This window comes from Scardinius erythrophthalmus (assembly GCF_964197995.2).
Source record: "Scardinius erythrophthalmus genome assembly, chromosome: 10".
NCBI classification, from domain to species: domain Eukaryota; kingdom Metazoa; phylum Chordata; class Actinopteri; order Cypriniformes; family Leuciscidae; genus Scardinius; species Scardinius erythrophthalmus.
Window position 1 is genome coordinate 38,807,180 of NC_138230.1, and position 21,740 is coordinate 38,828,919.

The 21,740-nt window shown below is 38.4% G+C and overlaps 1 protein-coding gene across 1 annotated transcript in view; it reads left to right on the top strand.

Annotated features, from left to right (window-relative positions):
• The first annotated feature begins 6,163 nt into the window (after window positions 1-6,163).
• thsd7aa (thrombospondin, type I, domain containing 7Aa) overlaps window positions 6,164-21,740 on the top strand; it is a 133,639-nt gene continuing 118,062 nt past the window's right edge. The window contains exon 1 of the mRNA XM_081376742.1: window positions 6,164-6,667. Coding sequence (XP_081232868.1) covers window positions 6,520-6,667 — 148 coding nt within the window. The 5' untranslated portion in view covers window positions 6,164-6,519. The remainder of the gene's footprint in view (window positions 6,668-21,740) is intronic.

A 21,740-nucleotide genomic window follows, 5' to 3' on the forward strand; every position in this document is an offset into this window, starting at 1 on the left:
GGAAGGTTTGAAAAATGAGTCAGACATTGAGCTCTTTCCCCAAAACAAAAACACTGGATAGGGTCTGTTGTGTACTGCGCCAAACCTGTCAGCTCCACTTCGATTTGGATGCGGCAGACTTCAAGCCAAATTACTTCAGCCAAATTACTTCACATGTACAGGCACAAATTTGTGTGATTATGGATGGATATATATTAGGGATGCACTGTATATAAATTCTAGCCGATATGATAAATGGATGATTGTTTGTGTGTTATGGCCAATAAATAATAATGGCAGATATTAAAATGATATACTATTTTCATTAAATAAATAATAAATACAAATCATTCATTTTAGATGCTACAAGTGAATTTAGGCATTATAATATACAGTATAAAAATGGATATTCATTTTGAGATTTGCTAAAGATTACATTTAACAGTGTTAATTATTAGTCCACTGTTAAAACAGTATTTTTTAAAGTTGTAAATAAAGATTTTTGGAGTAAGTTTTCAAAAAAATTCTAATACTTAAAAATTTCACATTTACTTCAATGTGTTACTTACCGTTTCTTTGACATGTGCTAGCAATTTCTAAGTGAACATTGCCTTAAAGTAAATCCTACACCCTTTTTGTCATTGTATTATTAACTCTAAATGCGCTTTAGATGCAGACAAAAGTAATCTGAATGTAAAAATATAAATCCAGATTGATACTGTTTAACAAAAGCTGTTTAATTGAACTTAACCGATATAGTACCAATGTGTAGTGCATTCCTTATAGATGTACTGTATTGATCATTATGCTCTTAGCATGTAACAATGTGGAGATCTCTTTAGTTAATGAACCAAATGACAGGTTTTTTTTTTTTTTTTTTTTTTTTTTTTTCATCTGCATTGCTTAATGTTTCTTATGCTTGCTGTTAACCTGGCTCTTACCTAGTGGTCATTGAAAAAAACATTATAACCATCAGCAGCAAATGCGTCCATTAGGAATTTGCAGTCTGGAGGCATAACGTCCTAACACTTCTGTTTATTACAGCAACCGTTTTCCACAAAATGCTTTTCTCTCAGAATGAGGAATATTGGTTTTGTCAGGCCCATTTACGGGTACGGTTTCCTACATTACTCAATCCTGCAGCCTTATGACGCCACCTGAGTGGCCATTCGTTTGATAAACTGCTTCATCTGGAGATAAACAGTGAAATGACAAAGGAAGAGCATTTATTTTGGACCATTTTTATACAATAAATGAAGTTGTGAAGGGTATGGAGTTGGTGGGTAATGTGCTCATCAAATGCAGGTGTTTGGCATCAGTACAGGTATGCGGCGCCGGAGAACCTGCAGTCACAGAGCGTCTGTCTGTTCACTTCTTGAAGAAAAGACACGGCCATTAGAGTCCTTCTTTTGTCCTCTCTCTTAATGAGGCTTCACTGCAGACTAGTGTTGTCGATTATTCTGCTCGCTCATCCACGTGACTGCTCGCTGACTGCTGCCCAGGGCGGTGCTGGCAGGTGCACAGAGAGCTATCGCTCCATTACTCCATTGCTTCAGGGAACTTACTAACTGCAAATTGCTGTGTATTTAATGCATTGAATAGATTTTTAACAAAGTTGTGTACACACAGGAGTTCTGAGCTATGATGTGTGTGATTACTGCTGTATGAAGTCGTATAGAACAGTGCCATTTTCTTCGTTGAAATAACATGCTTTTATGAAACAGTGGCAATAGCAATATGATTGAAGTCACCAGTGTTCAATAAATCATTACATTTATTAATATTAACCAGAGTAAACAATTCTTCAGCCAAGTAATATGGTTCACAGGCTTAACTGTAGAAACTTGGCACATTAATTAAGAAACTTGCGTACAGGACACCCCCACAGTCCCCGCAGAGCAAAGAGGCCCCTGACCTAATTATAGTATGATCCAGTTATGTTGTTTAAATTTGAGTTAACTTTCCGAATTAACAAAATTTACAAAGTGTATCATACTGGTGGTAAATAATTTACTTAGGAAAAGGTAATATAGAGGTAAGTGAGGCCAAAAAAAAAAAAAAAAACTGTCTGTCTGCATGGTATTTCCACTTGTGGGCGGGGCCTCAAATATTTACGGCGCAATATTTTGTAATTTAAATATTTTAATATTTACGGTGTTTTGTAACAGGTCTATTGTGTTTATCCTCATTTTGCAATGGCTTTGAATGTAACTCATCCAGTCGGAAATGTGAGGGATTAATTATATATTGGTGGTCATATCATTTTCTGCCAGTTAATGACTTAGTAATGTTATTGATTCGATAAGTGAATAGGCCAGTATATTTTAAGCTGATAAATTGACCCCATATTATTTCTAGTTGCCCTATCAGCAGAATATTTCAGTTTTTACTATTAGCCTGTAGGATTTTTTATTTATTTTTTATCCACAGTGCATTTTATTCTTATATTTCATATTTAAATTTGAACTACTGTATACTACTATTCAAAAGTTTGGAATCGGTAAGATTTTTTGTTCGCTTGTTTTTTAAAGGAGTCTCTTATGTACTCTCCAAGATTGCATTTATTTAATCAAAAATATTGTAAAAACAACAGTAATATTGTGAAATATTATTACAATTGAACATTTCATTATATTTTAATATGTAAGTTATTCCTGTGATGGCAAAGCTGAATTTTCATCATCATAAATGTCTTCAGCGTCACATGATCCGTCAGAAATCATTCTTATATGCAGATTTAGAGCTCAAGAAACATTTCTTGGAATCCTTGGAAACCATGATATTAACCATGTCTTTAAAAAAGAAAAAATCTTACTGACCCCAGATATATTATATTATATTTGTAAAATATTTTATATCTTATATTTATTCAACTATTTTTTTTTAATTTTTTTTTTATTATATTTGTGAAAGTTGATCTGAATTTTCTTTTTCTTTTTTTTTCAGTCAAAATGTAGATCGATATCTGTTAATGTATTGATTATCTGCTTCAATAATTATTGGTATTTATTTGCAAAATTCTCTATATCGATGCATCCCTAGGCAGCACCATCTATTTTTTTTTTGTTGTAATTCTCCGTTAATCTTCCCATGTTTCCACGTGGAGTGTAATTGTGCTGAGGTAGGCTAATTGTAGTGTGCAGTTCTCACACATCATTCGCGCCATAAGCATGTTCTGCGTAAGCACCTGTTTCATGATAACGTGTTTTGCTTTTGTTTGCTTAATTGTGCAGGCCTGCTAGTGTTGCATTATCTTCTGCATAACGCACACGCTCATTGGAACGTGTTCTTACACACACAATAATCAGGTACGATCAGTGGGAAGTGCTGTGGCAGACCGTATGCCTGTACTGCCATTCATCACGCCCCACACACCGCTCACATCGCTCCTCATTATAAAGCGCCGTGTCTACAAAAAAAAAAAAAAAAAAAAAACATGGCCTCTCCTACACACTTTTTCATTCTCAATTTCCCTGTTTTTTTTTTCTGCCCATCTGTCTCGTTCCCTGGTCTGTTTCTCTTCTATCCCTGTATCTGCTACACTCTTTTGCCCTCAAAAGCTTTGCTTTGTTCCTCTCAATCTGTTCCTCCCCACCCCCGTTTACCCCCCTCCTCCTCCTCTCTTTAGCTGAGCTCTAGTATTAAGGTACAGCAGTGGTATCGGTGTCTCCCATGCTGGGCTTTAGATTTGTGTGTGTGTGTGTGTGGCCATGTTTGCACGTGTATTTGTGTCCATGGTTGAGACAGCAAGGCTTTATCACTAAGTTAAGCACTGTCTGTTTTGACTCTTTAAGGAGGCCAGCTGAGTCTGTAATCCCACCCAGCTGATTGTCACTAATCAGTGTTGTCTTTCTCTCTCCATTGGCATCGCCAATATATCTCAAACAAATTGTAGAGGACGATGGATTGTACAATTAACTCTACTTTGAGATAGTGCTAGCATTGTTACCTGCAACTCTAAGGTTGATGATTTAAACTCTAGCAAAAAAAGATTTACTATTACTGAAAGAACAGAATGTGTCACCATTGTGCACTTAAGGCATTCAACTCTATTCTAAAATGCTTTAAAGGAGACGGGCCTGCTAAATGACAAATCCACCCACAGTGGTGTCATGTTGTCCCTACAAATTAACTGAGTATTTACAGTATCTGGATCTGGTCCAGGTACATCAGCTCTGGCTTCTGGCCACCTTAAGCTTAGCAACTAACCCCTGCAGCCCACCTGACCTTCAGAACTAAGCTTTGTCATATGATTTATATGTTGATAAATAGGGTTTTGAGACACCACCTATTTTACAAACTTTACATTATTATAGGCTGCACTTTCATATTTCAGAACTCTTATATACCTTGAGTTTTTTTTTTTTTTTTTTAAAGGTTGTAAATTAATGTAGAACTTTAAAACAAATCAATGCATATATTGCACAAAAAGATTGAGACCTATAGAGAAAAAATTAAAATAAAATTATATTTAGAATTAATTCATTATTTATTTATTTATTTATTTATTGTTAAATGAAGAATTCCAGATTTTCAATGTGATCTGAGATTTTGGACCCCATTGTAAATTAAAATATAAATTATAGAATTCACATATAAATGAAGAAACAGTTTTAATAATTGTCTTATTACCAAACAAACACACATTATACTTGATTTCAGATACGCCTAGTGCACATTCCTTATTTTAATGGCCAGGTATTCTGCGCAGTCATTCCCTCACATATTTTTTGATGCATTGTGATTGTATATGAAGTTGACATGATAGGCTTTCATTTTGGCCCCATGCCAGATTATTGAATGAGTGTGTGTGTGTGTGTGTGTGTGTGTGTGTGTGTGTGGGGTGGGGTATTGGGCAGGAGCCGGTCAGAGTGCTTGCTGTCTGTTAATGCTACAGCTTGGCTAATTTGTTCCATGGTTTGCTCTCTGTGTTGGTTAGCAGGGGGTGAGCATTGTCCTTCATTACCCTAATCACTGTGAAATAACTCCAACGGACATTATCCAGACCTGAATATAAGGGGGAGTGCATATCACACATTAGGAACTGCTGTGTTGAGAAAGAAAGAGAGGTCTAGCTAAATCATTTATCTTTGCTTGCATTGTAGAAAATTATAATAAGCTTAAATAAGATAATATCTAGCCTTATATATTTACGCAATTTAACACTAATGTTTACTTGGCTAAAAAATGTATCCTCATGTAAACATTGTAAACCAACTGGCCTATTCATACTGTATTTTTGCTCATTAGCATTGTAAACACATTTAACTGTCATTCACACTTGACTGGCAGCGTATTCAGTGTGGTGCAATTCATGTTGGTTTATGTTTCAATGTCAAAACTGAGAAAAATCGAATTATTTCAAAATAGCATGTGTGCCAACACAATTTTGTTGCATTTTGTTTCTCATGTATGTGCATTCATTTGCTTCACCTCCAGTTATTGCACTTCCTGACCTTTTTATAAAGTATGATGTGTAAGTGCACATTTGTGTGGGATAATTAAGTTATGGAAAGCTTACCATTGTCTTTTTCGCTGTTTAACTGTTCCCTGAATTTGGTCAGCTTAGATTGACGACCTAGACTCCTAACATTTATGGAAAGGTGTGATTCCCTAGTCTGTTTTTGTAATGACTGTGGAGACAGTATCTCATAACACTCATAACACAGCACCCCTTCTATGGTTTGAATATCATCAAGGTCAGAGTGAGCTCACATTAATCATTCATGAGGGGTTTTACTACTCATTCGGTTGTTTTTTTTTTTTGCCATTCGCTCTCTTTCTCTCTCACTCTCACTCTCACTATCCCTCCCATCAGATTCAGACCCCCTCCCTTCACCTTTTCCCTTTTTCTCACTTCACTTTCACACTCACAGCGATATCTTTCCTTTGCATCTCTTTATAGCTTTTGGTCCCAGCTGGTGCAAGTGACTGGTATATCTGCTTCTAGCAATCAATCCTAAATCAACACACACCAAAATAATGCATGTGCTTCTTACCTCAACCCCCTGCACCTTTTGTGTGAAGAATAGTGCAACCCTTGATAGTGGGGCAATGTGATAAGAGAGAGTGATTGCAGGTGGATTCTGGATTAGTAAAGGAGAGCGAGACTGTATGAGTGAGTGCGAGCAAGGGAGAAAAAGAGAGAGGAGGGGGGAATGGGAGGTGCTGTATCAGCCAGGCTGAGCCAGGACGCAGTTGCCGCACAAGCAGCGCGCTGAGCTGAGGGGTCTATTGTCCTCTGGCTTTTTTATTTTTTCTCCTTCACTCAGTCCTCATTCTTCTCCACTGACCCAGAGAACACAGTGAAGAAGAAAGAAAAGGAGGGAAAATAGAGGAGTTAGAAGAGAAAGAGAGAGACAAGTGGATTACCCTTTCCTGGAGGAACCGCGTGCAGAAGAGTGAGAGGGACAATAGCAGGCACACTTTCCCCTGTGCCGCATCTTCTTGTGCTTACATCTCCTGCTGAGTGTGTGTGTATCGTGCAGGTCTGTTTGGACAGACTTGAGCCGTGTGGATCTATCTGGCCGGGCTGAAGCCATGGGGCTGGCCAGCAGGGCGACAGGGAGAGGGGTCACTTCAGCAGGGGCTCTTGCTTCCCTCTTCAGAGTAGCTCTGCTCTTTTTTGGAATTTGGGATGTCCAGATGCAAACAGTCAACACAAAACCCACTTACATCTGGCAAACAGGTATGGCTGTTTTATCTAAGCACAAGTCTATGCTTAAAATGTTTAACATTGGTTTGTGTGTTTTGTTTTGTTCTTCAGAGACAGGTTTGTGATGAGAAATAGATGCTGACTTCATGCCAGAGTCGGAATTAGATGTCCCAGTGAACGTACATTAATTGGAGGTTACTTATATTAGGCGACAGTATATTTCAGTGTGCATTTAGTTTAAAGACATTTTATCTGTAAGTCCTGCCGCCTGGTTCTTGTAAGAGCTGTGAGAATATTTAAGTCCGTACTGTTGCTGAAGAGTGCTTGATATTTTCAGAATGTGTGGGATGGTCTTCAATTCACTAGTAACCCTCCAACACACTTTTACGAGATGTGTAGCCCCCATGGTACATCCTGAAATTTAAGAGGCATGGTTGATTCTTTAAAGAAAACTTGTACTTGATTAGTATGATTGTGCAATAATTAAGCACATGCTTTCCAAAAGCAGCATGGTCAAAAATGTGTGAAATGACTGTGATGCCCCAAGAACAGTACTTAGTAGGTGAATATTGGAGATATTATAAGTACCTGTATAAGTACTTGTAGTGTCATGCTTTGGTTTAGATATGTGTTTGGTGGAACGTAAAGCAGTTGTCTAGTAGGTAATGTGCGTGTTGTCTGGTTTTGGGGTGGTGTCTCTACACCTATTAGGGGTGCTAATTTGCCATGTATGGGACATCACCGGCAGTGGAAGTGGGGGGATGGAATAAGCTGAAGGGGGTGAGTCTGTTTCGGGTGCATGTTTGGATGGGGAGGGGAAGGGCTTACTGGGAGGCTGAAATGGTTCCTCTGGACTGGCCACAGATCAATGGGTCATTTGGCCAGAGTCTCAGGCAAGGATGGATGCTCTGGATCAATGAAGAGGGTGCAATGCTGGTGTCCTGCTGGAGTTGATCAATGCCCAGCTTCATGGCTGGACAGGTTCGGAATCATGCAGGATCAATGGTGAATTCTGAACTATCTGGTCTAACTCAGAAGGAGCCTGCTTAATATGTGTGGTGCAAATCCTTCGAATTAGGTGGTCAATGGATCAGTGGTTTCAAGAAATGGGTGTAGGTTATTTTATGAGCAAGACTATAAAACATCTACTGTTTATTTGACAACTCAAATGATGTGAGGGTTCAAGGAGAGTTGGTACATTTTAATGTTGTTCTGTCTGGCATGGTGACTGTTTCTTTTCTTATACTGCATTTTTACTTTGCTTGACTTCTGTTAGTGTATAATGGTTGTAGAGGTGCCGGGAATATTGTGGTAGTGTGGTGCAATATCCTGCCCCCACTACTGTCACTGAGTGCAGGAGATTAAACATGGGGTGAGGGAGGACAAGCAGATTGGCTGAAGCAAGTTAACCTACATACAGCAGAGCCTCGCTTTTGGATTTCCCATAAATACACACATGGTAATTTCTAGAAGTAAACCCAAGTGTTTTGTAAGCACTTAACCTCAGAACCTCAAGCAATGCCAGTTAAGCAAACCTCAAGCTTTCGTGGAAACAGGCAAATTCATCTCTTCCATTTGTGATTGGTTTCCTGTGATTTATTCAGTATTTTAGTGTTTTTATCTGTGGGGACATGAGGCCAAAGCAAGAGACTAGTGCAACAGTGTTAGCCAATCTGCACGGCTGATATGGGAACAAATTATTTTTTTGATAGAGCCCTGGCAGTATGCATCAGTACAGAGGCTGATGCTCACCAGTCCGAAGATAGTTTATTGTAGAACATTTCCCATAGTTCCCCTTGAATGTATCTGGATGGAGAAGGGTAGGAGAAGACTGAATTTGTTCTCTGACAGCACTTTTAACACCTTTATCATTATGCTGAACAACATTTCTTATTTAATTAGATTCAATAATGTTTTCCTAATTTGAGATAAACACCTTGATACATAAAGTGTCATGACAAATCACTGTAACGTTCAGTTCTCAAAACGTCCTCCCGACAAAAGTGACTTGTGCTTTTTTTTTACCAAGTTTTTTTTTTTCATGTAAATTAATACATAAACACTAATCATGGCCATCTATGTTTAAACATCAATAACCTAATGGTTGGCCAGCAGGGCTACTCATTTCACATGTAATGGGGCATTTGTAAAAGGCACAACAGCAAGATACTCTCATTTTAGACTACTAGATTTGAATAAAACCTGCAGGCTGTCAATAAGCTATAATTTATTTCAGTCCTGAAAGATTTGACAGTGCAGTTTGTTTTTACATGTCCCTGTTTTCAGGGCTGTGAGGCTGTATTTGAAGGCTCCAGGGAATCGTCTAGCCCAGTTTATTGCTGTGTATCTTCCAATATTACACTGTAAACAGTACCCCTTTTTAACACCATTGCATTTTTGAGGGGCATTTTGGGATCTTGACTTTATTCTGCAGAGTTTATTGCAAACAGTCTCGAGTGTCTGTGCTGCTCTGTACAATGTTTCATTTAACTATATTGCTTTCACTTCCAGAGGTTTACCTCTGTATGACCGTCACTCTCCAGGGCCTCTATGTGGGCCATTCCCTGCCCTACAGCTGCCTGAGATAACCCATACACACTGATCTTAATCGACAGGGCTGAACTCTCTCCCTGGTCAGCATTGTGCTTGGTGGTGGTGTACATGTGGGAGGAAGCTATTGAGTCTGGCAGGACCCTTCCCCCTTTTACCCCACCCTCCCAGTCCAGCGGATGAGATGCCTTTTATTCCATCTCAATGTGTGAATATGCCTTTACGGCCCCATTCACTAATGTCCACCCTTCTGTTTCCATCTTTCAGCACCTTTCACCTTTCCCTTCAGCATCCTTTTCTTTAGGTTGGCCTTTGACCCTGTGGTTAAAAGGGTCTTACGGGGGCATGTCAGTGCGGGAGAACATAGGGGATCTATTGGTGGCTAAGGGCCAAGTGTCAAGCGGTTAATTCAAACATTTTCACTCAGCCAGACTTCAATTCCAAAGACACCACCTGAGGACTGCACAACAAGACTCTCTTTAGATTCTGGATCCCAGGGAAAACGCATCCATGTGCTTCCTCAGTGTGCTCCAAAATGGCTAATCATGGAGAAAAATAGAGCAGGAAAAACATATGGAAGTGTGCAAACATTCCCTAGGTGATCAAGCTGTAATTATGCCCATCCATCAGCCTGAATTTTGCTGTGGAGCCAGAGTTAGACGCAACCATTATGAGAAGGCATGAATTGGATTTTTCTTTCGGATTCATCAAGTGCCAAATTGCTGCTGCTTGTCTGGGTACTTTACTTGAGTATGGTCCAGCTGCTCACAACAACCTGCCTGACAAGTGCCGCCCACATGGAATAGTCTCACACAAGAGACTCGTCACAGCCGTTTTAGCTGTCTTTTAGTTTTTTGTGGCATCATTTTCAACGCTTCTCTTCTTTAATTGTTTGTCAAAGTTCTCAGCCTTACCGGTTTGTGCTAGGTCACCTCCTCCCTCTGCCGTTTGTTGCTCTTAGGTTAGCATCTGTGTGCTCCCTCGCTCCTTTCTTTTTCTTTCGTCCTGAAAAACAAGGGGAGAATCTTGATGAATGCTTGCCAAAAGATGACAAAAGACAGACTGACAGCATGATTTGTTCCACTTGCCCCCTTCTCTCTTTTCCTTTTCTTTTGCTCACACATGCACGCATGCACTCGCGCACCTCATTAGTTTGCTAAGAATGGATTGCCGCCTGCCTGTGAGTGGGGGAACGGTTGTAATTACCTGGGTGTGTGGCGCAAACCCTTTTTTTCACATCTAAAGACAGAAGATGCTGAGAAGGCAGCTTCTGCTTTTTTTTTTCACTGACAAATTTCTGTTCCTCAGACATTGCATTTATTTAGATAGTCTGTAACACCAAAGAAAGTGATGATTTCAAAAATTAGCTTATTACTGCCCTTTGATTTTAGACTACAGTCAGATAAGCTTGTAACTGATGACAGTACTAAATACATTAACGGAACATCACAATGTGTTCCTGAAGCTTTTCCCCTCTCTCTCAATCACTACAGCTCACGTTCCGGCTAGAAGGCTGCTTAGCTTTCCTGAAACGTGCAAACGTGCAAAGGGATTGCACTCATTATGCTAAACCGCTTTATACCAACACCTGAGTCATACACTTCCTATCCAATGCCTCCTAGAAGGCTTTTCTACGAGTAATTTTACAAAAAGAGCCAATTTGTGTCTTTATTCTCCCACCCATGATGTCAAATACACATTTGCACTATGAAAATATTTCCTATTGAGAAAAGTTTGAGAGTGTGAGGTTGTTTACAGTGTGAATGCCACTTGCATCCCTTACTTTTTTCTCTTTGTCTTTTCTGTTATGTCGTAGACACACACTTGAGTGCCAAGCTTGTCTGTGAGGAGCTGAGCCTAGCAGTGCCATACTTTATTGCGTAGCGACTATTGTGATGGAGATATAAATAGCAGACAGGTTGAGCCAGGCAGCAGCTGAGCTCCAGCTCTAGATCCATGCTACAGACACTAATGGGAGAGAACCTGGAGGAGGTGGGAGTGAAAAATGGAGAATAAACAAGAACAACAGACTATTTGTCATCTTAGTTGATTCTTTAGTGGTTCTCTAAATTTTCACAGTGCTTGGGTAAACGCGTTTGCGCAGATGATTGCTGTCTCGCACACAATGAAACACCTGCAGATTTTGGCATGGCTGGCACAATTTGGCACTGTAGCATAAGCTAAATGATGCCTCTCTGATAGGTTTAGTCTGATTATAGTAGCAAAAAAAAAAATTCATATGGATGAATGAGAATTTCTTCATTAACAATACTTACACACCCATTTACGATGAATCAACACATCCACAATATAATCCATATATATATAAACATGATCTCACCTGCATTATAGAAATTTTGCATCCATGTTTGTAATTAGCAGAAGTATAATTCTGCCTGGTTCGACGTTGGGAGTCTGATGTGAAAGCTGAATGTAATAAGTTGGTTAGGGCATAAATGTGGGGATTTCCTCTCTCTAATCAGCTAGCCGTAATCTGACTTGACCTTTTTGAACCCAAGAAGCATTGAGATCAAATGCCAAGTTGAAGGATGTTCAGGAGAAGTGTATAGCTAGCTACAGTATCTATATGTAAATTGTGAGTCTATATGAATAATGTGAGCCTCAGCATCCCTTGAATGTAAAATGAACCAAACTCTACCTAAACTGACTGATCATTCTAGAATTGTGGGACATTTGTGAAGGCTCGCATTATTACAACTCTTTATTTTTCAACTGCAATCAAGTCTTCAGAATTTATAAAAGAAGAATGAAAAAATCAAATGCAAGAAGACACATTGGCAGAAGTAGCTGTATGTTGATGTGAAAAGGTTAGCATCTCTCAAATGGCAACTTGTCAAATATCCGTTTATTCTGCCGCCCACTCAACACTTATTTTCACATCCACACACTTCCATTCTTATTTTCACCTCCTTTGCTAAAACATGCACAGCTGTCGTTTATAGTGGGGGTAGGTGGGACATGTCCCCTATGCCATCACTTTTTATCAAGGCCGATTTTGTCCCCAATATTTTATGAAATTGCTTGCAACAGTGATTTATCTGACACAAAAGAAGCATTTTCATTTGTTGAGTTTCCAGTAATTTGTGCACTTTTTTAAATTTATTTTTTTATCAGTGGTAGAAAGTTGCAGTGTTTTCACGTACAAACACATACCCAGTTCACTCTATTTTTCTTCCACAGCCATCACAAAACAAAATGTAAACAAAGGTATCCTTATTCATAATGCACATCCATTGGCATTCAGCTGTAATTTGGGTAAAAAAAATATATATATATATTATATTATATTAGAGTGAATTACATGCTGGAATCCTTTATACTCACATTTGGTAGTTAAGGGCTGGTCAATGAATGTCTCCTAATTCAATTCTGTAGTTGAAATACTCCGTCTGAATATTGTGAAATCTACTTTCTTTTTTAGTAGTGATGTCTTAATAATCCAGTGGAGATTTGTCTGTTTGCTCTTCTGTTGGGATCTTAAAATAGATCATTTCTGGGAAATGAAAGAGAGAAGACAAACATTGGCGAAAAGGGAGAGAACATTTTATCCATGTCATTTTTCATGGCCAGGTCTGCAGGGCTTACTGTAAGTGAGTTACCAGGGACCCTCAATTCATCATAGTTACGCCGAGCGCTCAGCCATACTCCCTGATGGAACTGCCCCCCGACTTCCATTTTCCCACAATGCACCATTACACAGTGCCTGTACCTCGTTTGCTTCATTGCTTGTTTTGTATTCAGTGGTTGAAAGTGTCCTGAAAGTGAATCTCTCTAATGTGAAATTATGTAAAATGATTCATGAGACCAGTGTTATGATTGTGTGAGGCTGTCAGCTTCAAACAAGATACTTGAGTACAACTTGAGGATCTTGAGACTGGAATTTCAAGTGTTCAGAATACTTCACTGAGAATAATATCGCTTCAGTCAGATTGACTATGCAAGCTTCTCCATGTAATGCAGTCAGTATGTGTATGTGTATGAGTCTTGACAAGTAAATTTGCTGGAAAATTGGCTAAAAATGTCTGTTATTGTTTCGAAATGATTCATTTATTGAGATTTCACAGTAATCCACCAACTCCTGTTCTTTATGCATGTCCTGCCAATGCTTACACACACACACATACACACACACACACGCATGCACGCACGCACGCACGCACGCATGCACGCACGCACGCACGCACGCACGCACGCACACACACACACACACTGCTTTTGTGTGGATAAAATGTTTAAATTGGATAATAAATATAATTTTAAATCTCTAAAGAATTAAAAATATTTCATATTTAAAGTGCGGGAGATGAAGGAAATGTGACAGAGAAAAAGAGACTGTTTACAGTAATCTAAATGGCAAGGCTTAGACTAAGTCCAGCATTACTCATACTGTATGTGGATGCTTGATGGATTATAGATTAGACTTATAGATAAAAAAAAAAAACTTATTTAGTGCATCCTAAGAAGATTTGTAAATTATAGCCTATTGAACCACGCCCTTAATGTATACTCCGTTTGCATTGCATATCACTATGCATTTAATATTACTGAAAACGGTCATGTCTATACGAGGAGTCAGTGAGTAATTTAGCATTTTCCCATAAGGCGTGCATGGATTTTTCCATAATATTCTCATAATCTAGTTATAGAGCATTGTGTATGATGCTATTTGGGATTGTTTACAATGTCCAATGCCTCATCCACAGCTGTGGCAGCAAACAGACCAGCCCATTGATGATTCATAATCATAATTTTCCTGTTAAATATGCTTAACTGGAGTGTTTACATACCATTTTATAGTTCCTCTAAAAATCGACCAGCAAAAAACAAGTGTTTTATTCAAAAATATATTTTTGTTTTTGTTTCTACTGTTAACTAATCACACAATCCACTTTGTCAAGCACATAGCAGGGCACATTTCTCTAGTGTGCCAGTTTTTAAATTTTATTTGTGGCATCGACATCAAACGCAAGCTTGAATGAGGTTTGAAAGCTAGCACGCTGGAGAAAGGTGCCCTTCTACATTGCTAACAGGCTAGTCAGCATCTTTCTCCAATGAACAACATATCTCTGCATATTGCGGTTTTATATCATTCAAATTAGATTATATTCACTGTATTGTTCCAAATGTGATATCTAAAGATTTCAGAGGGTTGCTGAAATTTCTACACAACAATGTTTTGATGGTGAAATTTTCCATATAAAACCGCACTGCCAATGACCAAACACATGTGCGTATATATGATGGTATTTTTACCAGCTGGTGAGACCAGTTTATGAAGAGTTTATAAAATGTGTAAAGAAGTCAAAACAGATGCAAACACAAATGAAGGTCTGCTGCAAGGAGACGTCATTTCCGACACCTGTACCAACCTGTAAGGGGCATGCTTGAGCATGCTGTCCATTTTAGGGTGGCATCTTTTGACATTGCGTCCTGTTTTTAGTTTGTTTAGATGTCTTTGGTCTGTGTTGAGAACAGCTCCAGTGTTTGTTTGAAAGCAGACTGAGACCCCTGAAAAGGTGGACTGCACTAACAGCAATAGCACCAGAGTTTGTTTCAATCGAACCAAACATGCCAAGTGTGAGCACAACCTTTAGTAGTGACTTATTGAATTTCATTTTATTTTGTATACACATTTTCTTTGAATCAGAGTAAAATAGAGCGGAAACAGTTTCGTACAGGACTGTATTATTAGTCTAAGTGACACAATTTTACTAATAACTCATTCAAATGTGTAGCTACTGTCGTCGTAGGGCAGCGCCATGCACCTTCTCCATCTGTTTCATTCATCCCCTTCTTTTTTGCTGTCCTCTGCAGACATCTGCCTTTCGACTCCATTTCCCCACCCGTCCTTCTGCAATCACCCCCTATTCCATATTGGATGTTGTTTTCCTGCAGATGTTGTCTGGAGAAGTTTCCAAGAAACTACTGATCTGAGACATGTTTCTGTCAGTTGTCAACGAGGTGATGGAACGGGTTTAATGAAAACTGATGTTCTTCTGACTCCACTGTTCTTAATATAGAAATGCAGGGTATAGTCTACGTGTGGTTTACCAATGGAGGTTGACGCCCCTCTGCCAAGGTGATTCATTCTAGTTGTACAGTTTTACTGCCCAGTTGATTGTTTTACGGTCAGGACTGGGAAATGGAAAGTCACCATGGGCTATACAGTCTTCAAAGTGCTGTGGTTTGTTATCTATTGAATGTCCTATAGTAGGCAAACATGACAAAGGTAATCGTTTCGCATTATTTTCTCTCATGCTCTTTGAACAAAAGAGCGATCAGATGTCATTTGGGGTTTGTGTTCTTTAGCAGATCAGTCAGTGAGATGCATCACTGTACACACTGAAATGTCAGGGATTTTTATAACTGAATTACATTTGTTGAATGAAATTTGTTATTAAGCTCTTTTTCCCGAGAGTAAAATCAGTCATGCATGCAAGCGAGTTGTCTTCACTCTATTCAAGAGCTTGATTGCTCAACTGTGTGTTCTACTCCCTCCACACTTCCACCGGATGAGCCTCTCCAGATCTGATCATCAGCATTCAAGAAGTGTTTCTGTACGATTAGATTTAATCCACATTACGCAGTGACAGTTTTGAAGAGTCACACAATCTCTCAAAAAGAGAAGTGTGAACGTATGAATGCTGTGCTGGTCGACATGGCAGTCCTCTTGGCTTTGGCTATAGTTTTTGATAATATTTTTTGGATGCCTATCCCAAGTGCCATTTTCTGTGAGCTATGATTGATTTATTCTGTGAGTTAAAGGGTCTAATAGTAAAAGGGGTTACGAGTTTGTGAGTAGGGATTTTCAGCCCCAAATGGGGCAACCTTATGATAAAGAAAACAGGTCTTTGGTATGACTGATATATGACTGATATGAGTTTAACATATCAATGTAACATTATACTGTATATTATTACACAATAACACATTTGTTAGCGGGCAAACTTTTTATGTGGACATTACACCTTCTATTCTATCTGGAAAAGACAACAGTTATTTGTCTGACAGCATTTGTTGTTGTCGTTGTCGTCGTTTTTATGACTTATTTTTTTTTATTCTCTAGGTTCTTGTCCCAGATTTGCATACCTGAGGTGGAGTTGCGGTTTTGTGGATTTGTAGTTGTAGTTGTAGTTGTAGTTTGTAGTTCAAAAGACTGAGACACTCACAAGACCCCCAACCCCCCCTGGTTCAAAATCAACGCAGGATTGTCTCAAAAAAGTAAAATGAACAAAGAAACATACAAATGCCAACAAATTCAAGATATGATTGCTAAAAAGTACTTGAATGAGATCTTGTTTTTTATATAACATAGGATATAATTAAGCAATATCACAAGAGCAAGAGAGCTGTTTTCACGAATATGAACATGATTGCAAACGTGATATTGATTTTATATAAACGTTCAATAAACAAGATATTTTAGACAAGTTTTTGCAACACAAAGATGAATTGTATTGTTCGTGATTTGATTGGTAACAGCTCTATATAGTGTCTTATTATTCAAAATGTATTTATTGTTTAAATATAAGACATTTCTCAGACAGTAGACAAGGATATTTTAGATGATTTTGAGGAGTGCTGGTCTGGTCTTGGTCTTGGTCTTGATTCGGTCTCACCGTGACTTGGCCTTGTCTTGGTCCCAACCCCACAAAGTCTTGGTCTTGTCTTGGTCTCAACACACTCTGGTCTTGGTCTCGACTTAGTCTCGGCTTAGGTGGTCTTGACTACAACACTAGCTCTTTGTGTGTTTTTTTTTGTGTGTGTGTGTTTTTTGCTCATAATTTTGCAAAACAAATTATTGAAAAAAACCGAAGCACTTCGAAACAAGTTATAGACACGCTTGTTGGAAAAGAACATCGCATAATACAGATTAGCAGTTATGTGGATTGTAACGCTATTTTAGTCAGACCACTTCATGACAGAACATGGACAAAATAATAAAAATGCTTGTTATATATGTTTTGTACATAGAGCGAGCAATCAGTAGAGAGAAGTGGAGCGTGCTCACTTAACACCCATCATCCAGTGCGGCGGGAGAGTTTGTGCGTGAGTGATGAAGTGTTCGTCACTCTCATTACAGTGGTACAGAATAACACAGCCTTTCTTTTTGCCTTCGGTTCTCTCCTTGTCACCGACTGCAATTCCAGCTGTCCTTCATTTTAATGGAATGGCACGGACAGCCCAAGAAAAATGAAATCTGCATGTCTACATACTTGATCAGATTTCTCATTGTGAAAGCAGCCCATGCAGAATCTAAAGAAAAAATCAAACAAGCTTGAAACAAACAAGTAGACAACCTTAGCTCAATCAGCCATCCATTTCTTTCCTTTTGAAGTTCAGCCCCATTAAAAAGGGAAATAAACAAAATGAGCCAGGGGAACAAAAAACTGTGCAGCATCAGCAGAACTCATGGTCTGACTGGACCAGATTCAGTTTGGAGTTTTCATTTAAATGTAGGGTAGGCAATTTGTTTTATAAACACTTTTTGTTATACTGGTTGAAACTCTCTTCACATCCTGATAGCAATCAATAAAAGAAGTGGTCTAAATATAAAAAAAAAAATACATATATCTTCTGTGGAAGTCTCAGGACCAAAAAAAATTGTCCAATCATTGCATTCGATAAAATTGCAATGATATGCTGTCCTACCTGCTGTCAACATATGCATTTGCATACCCCCGCGCACCCTGTTCGTGGAAACATCACACATCATTAGCACGTTTCATGAGGCTATGGAGAGTTGAAGACAGACAGTCACTGAGCGCCCCAAACAAACAGCAGCCGCCCTTTTACAGTTCCTCCTGAACCAAAACAACAAGCTTATGCTGCGTTCACGCCATGTCGTAACCATAATTATGAGATGGCAACCCGTGACATTCTACCTGGAGCTTTTTTTAGTCCTCAGACTCAGATTTATTCATTTCCATGTCAACACTATCATTTCTATGTCAACAATATAGAGCCGAAATGAATCTGTCCGGTGGTACAAGTAAGAGCTCTGTAAGTTGTTGACGGTCATTATTATTGTAATGTTATGTGCTTTGAGACAGGAGGTAATTTAACGTTGTCTCTCGTAACGCTTTGCAGACTCTGCTCTGGCTGTGTGCGTTCATGTGTTTTGGAGGAGGCGTGGCTTTGAAGACACTCTGAAGGGAGGATGGGATCTAATGCTTTCAAAGCTAGCTTGCTATTGCTAGCCTCTCCGAAATTGCCTACCCTACCTTTAATGTGTGTGTAGGTGAAAGCCTCTGGTTGCTGTGTTGGAATGATCTGTGTAACAAGGATCACTGGCTCTTTAGGTCTTTCTTTTGATGAATGGCACAGTCCATTCTGTGCAACTCTAACCAGATATAAAGGTTATTCTCAGGGTTTCCTGTTAAAACCAAGCCCTTTCCTTCCCCAGCAATAAGTTTTTTTCTTCTTCTTCTCTTTTAGTTTTTTTTGAGTGTTGAACCACATTTAATTTATGTACTATTGATTGTCTTTATATTCTAAGCCGCATTTATTGTCTTAGGAATGCACTGATATTGGAATTGTGGCATTTCAATTCAATACAGATGAATTTTTTTGAAAGTGACATCAACAAAGCTTCTTGTACCTTTTTTTTTTTTTTTTTTTTTTTTAAGAAATTAAACCAATATGGTGTCAATAAATAGTGCAACCAACCATACTGTTAGTCATAATGAAAGCAAGAATTTTATTGGTAATTAGACTAATTTTAAATGGTTGTGAATGGGGTATTTGTGTTTGTTTATGTGTGTTTGTTATAGTTACACAGTTGGCTCTATAGTGCCTATTATTTCCTGTGTTTTTTTTTATTGGTGTTATACAAAGTACTTCACTTAAAATACTGCCCCCTCCTCTTATCTCCTTCAGATTTATAACTGAAGTGATTCATTAGTTGTTGATTACATTTCTTTAAGCCTGAAAAAGACATTTTACTCTTGTGATCTAGTTAAGCAGCTGCATGAATGTTAACAAAAGCTTCTCCGTTTGACTTATAATTGATATACTTTTGCCGAGGTATTGTGCTGTTATTTAGTGTGTGGCTTCCATTATTTGTCCCCGGTTCATCCGCTGTATACCCACGTGGCTTTGCTCTGAGAGGTCAAAGGAAATGTCAGCAGTGTGTGAGAAAGCCTCTACTATGCCCTCAAGGAAAGCGGTTTTAAAATCGGTTAGCATACTGTTTTGATTGCAGAATATAGTAATATAAATGATTATCACATATTAAGATTTTGAAGTGAAATGTTGAATGGAGAGTTGGAAAGTATGTGTTACATTTAAAACAACCATCTCACAGTCTCCACATGTGAGCGTGTTATTGGGGGTGGGTGGGTGTAAACTTGCTGAGGTTGGTTTTAGCTGTCATTCATCTCTTGCTGAAATTAAACTGTACCACTGTATCCAACCACATCTAACCATGACCATCATCTCTGAGGAGCACTTAATGCATTGAGGGTAATTCTGGTTTGCCATGATAATTAGGTACAGACCTGGAAATAGCCAAACATTGAGATGGTTTTAGCAAACCTCAAACCACACTGTTTATGTAAACTGAGAATGTGCTCGGTTATTGTGGTTCTTTAGCCATCATGATTTTAAGAGTTGTTGTTTTTAGAAATGGTTACCCAAAACTATATTCAATGACAGAAATATATATATTGTAAAAGTATACCATAAATTGCATCCAGAGGTGAAATGTACCATCCAATCCAAAGTCCTAGAACTTCAAACTGTGACATTTGCAGAGTTTTGCTTAGGCTCTGCTTGTGACAAGAAGACTAATTTGAATGTCTTGTTGTGCTCTAGTATATGTGGTCTCAAGCGTAATCTAAGTACGGACCCCACAAGTTCCCAACAGCAATGAAAAATACATCACTAGAATTGAATTATCACCCAGTAAGCACCTTCTGACCATATGCACACAACTCACTCTGAGTGCATTTGAAACCTCAGAGGAGAGCTGTGATTCTCTCTCTCTCTCTCTCTCTCTCTCTCTCTCTCTCTCTCTCTCTCTCTCTCTCTCTCTCTCTCTCTCTCTCTCTCTCTCTCTCTCTCTCTCTCTCTCTCTCTCTCTCTCTCTCTCTCTCTCTCTCTCTCTCTCTCTCTCTCTCTCTCTCTCTCTCTCTCTCTCTCTCTCTCTCTCTCTCTCTCTCTCTCTCTCTCTCAATTCTTTAGTGTGCAATATACACTGTAAAAGAAAAATGTTGGTTTAACTTAAAAAATGTAAGTTACCTGGTTGACTTAGAATTTTGAGTTCATTGAAATAACAATTATTTTGAGTTAATACATAGGAGATTGGTTTAATCAACAGAATAATGTTGGTTTAACTTAAAAAATGTAAGTTACCTGGTTGACTTAGAATTTTGAGTTCATTGAAATAACAATTATTTTGAGTTAATACATAGGAGATTGGTTTAATCAACAGAATTTCAAAATATGTTATCTGAACCACATTAAATATCTAAGTTGACTTGACAATAGAAAAAAAGTTGTGATAACAAATCATGATTTTTTTTTTACAGTGTAGTTGAACACATCTCATTGAGACTTATACCAGAAATCATCCATCCATCCATCCAAATTATTATAACATATTAAAATAAATGGTTAAAATCGATATAGATATAGGTACTTTATATAGACAGAAATACAGATAGAGACCCGACTGAACACCTTTGGGAACTGGAACATTGACCTGCCCCATCGCCCAGCATCAGTGCCTCACTGTCACTCTTATGTATGAATGGGAGCAAATCCCTGCATCCATGTTCCAACATCAAGTGGAATGTTTTTTTGTTTTGTTTTTTCCAGAAGAGTGTTAGTTGTTCCGGCAACAAAGGGATAGATTGATGCCAATGGTTTTGAAATTAAATGTCTAACAAGTACATACTTTTGTCCGTGCATTGTCTTTCTGTCTGGTCTTAAGCAATTAAATGCCATATAACTGCACCCGCGAATGTTAATTAAATAGAAACAGGAACGCAGAATAGCAGTGATTGAGAGAGAGACAAAAACAAGGTGATTATGAGAAACTCATTTGCATATTGAGGACATGCTATTGTATGTTTTAAAATGCTAGAGGATCCAGCACAGCGGATTGTCAGTGAAAAAGGAGAACGTATGTACAGTACGCATGTATTTATTTATTCATTTGAGATTGTATGCTTCACCAGGACGTGATCTTGACTATTCATTTTGAAATTCTTTGTTTTATTGCCCTGTCTGCCACTTCCATTAGGGTCAGTGAACCATTGTAACTTGAGGCCACAGAAGCTATTTCCCTCTTCATGACATGAAATGACACTCCAGCATTAAATATTAACGTTGGTTATTTTCTGACTGTGACATTGGCCCCTTTAAAACCAATTTGTCAGAGCATGAGTTTGTTATTGAATCCTGATAATGTCAAAAAAAAAAAAAAAAAAAACTCTGAATGCAAAAAAGACATCTTGGAAAACCACTCTTGCCCATATAGAGATAGCAGGCCATCACGTTATGCATTCATTGTGAGAAGAGATAAGGTAAT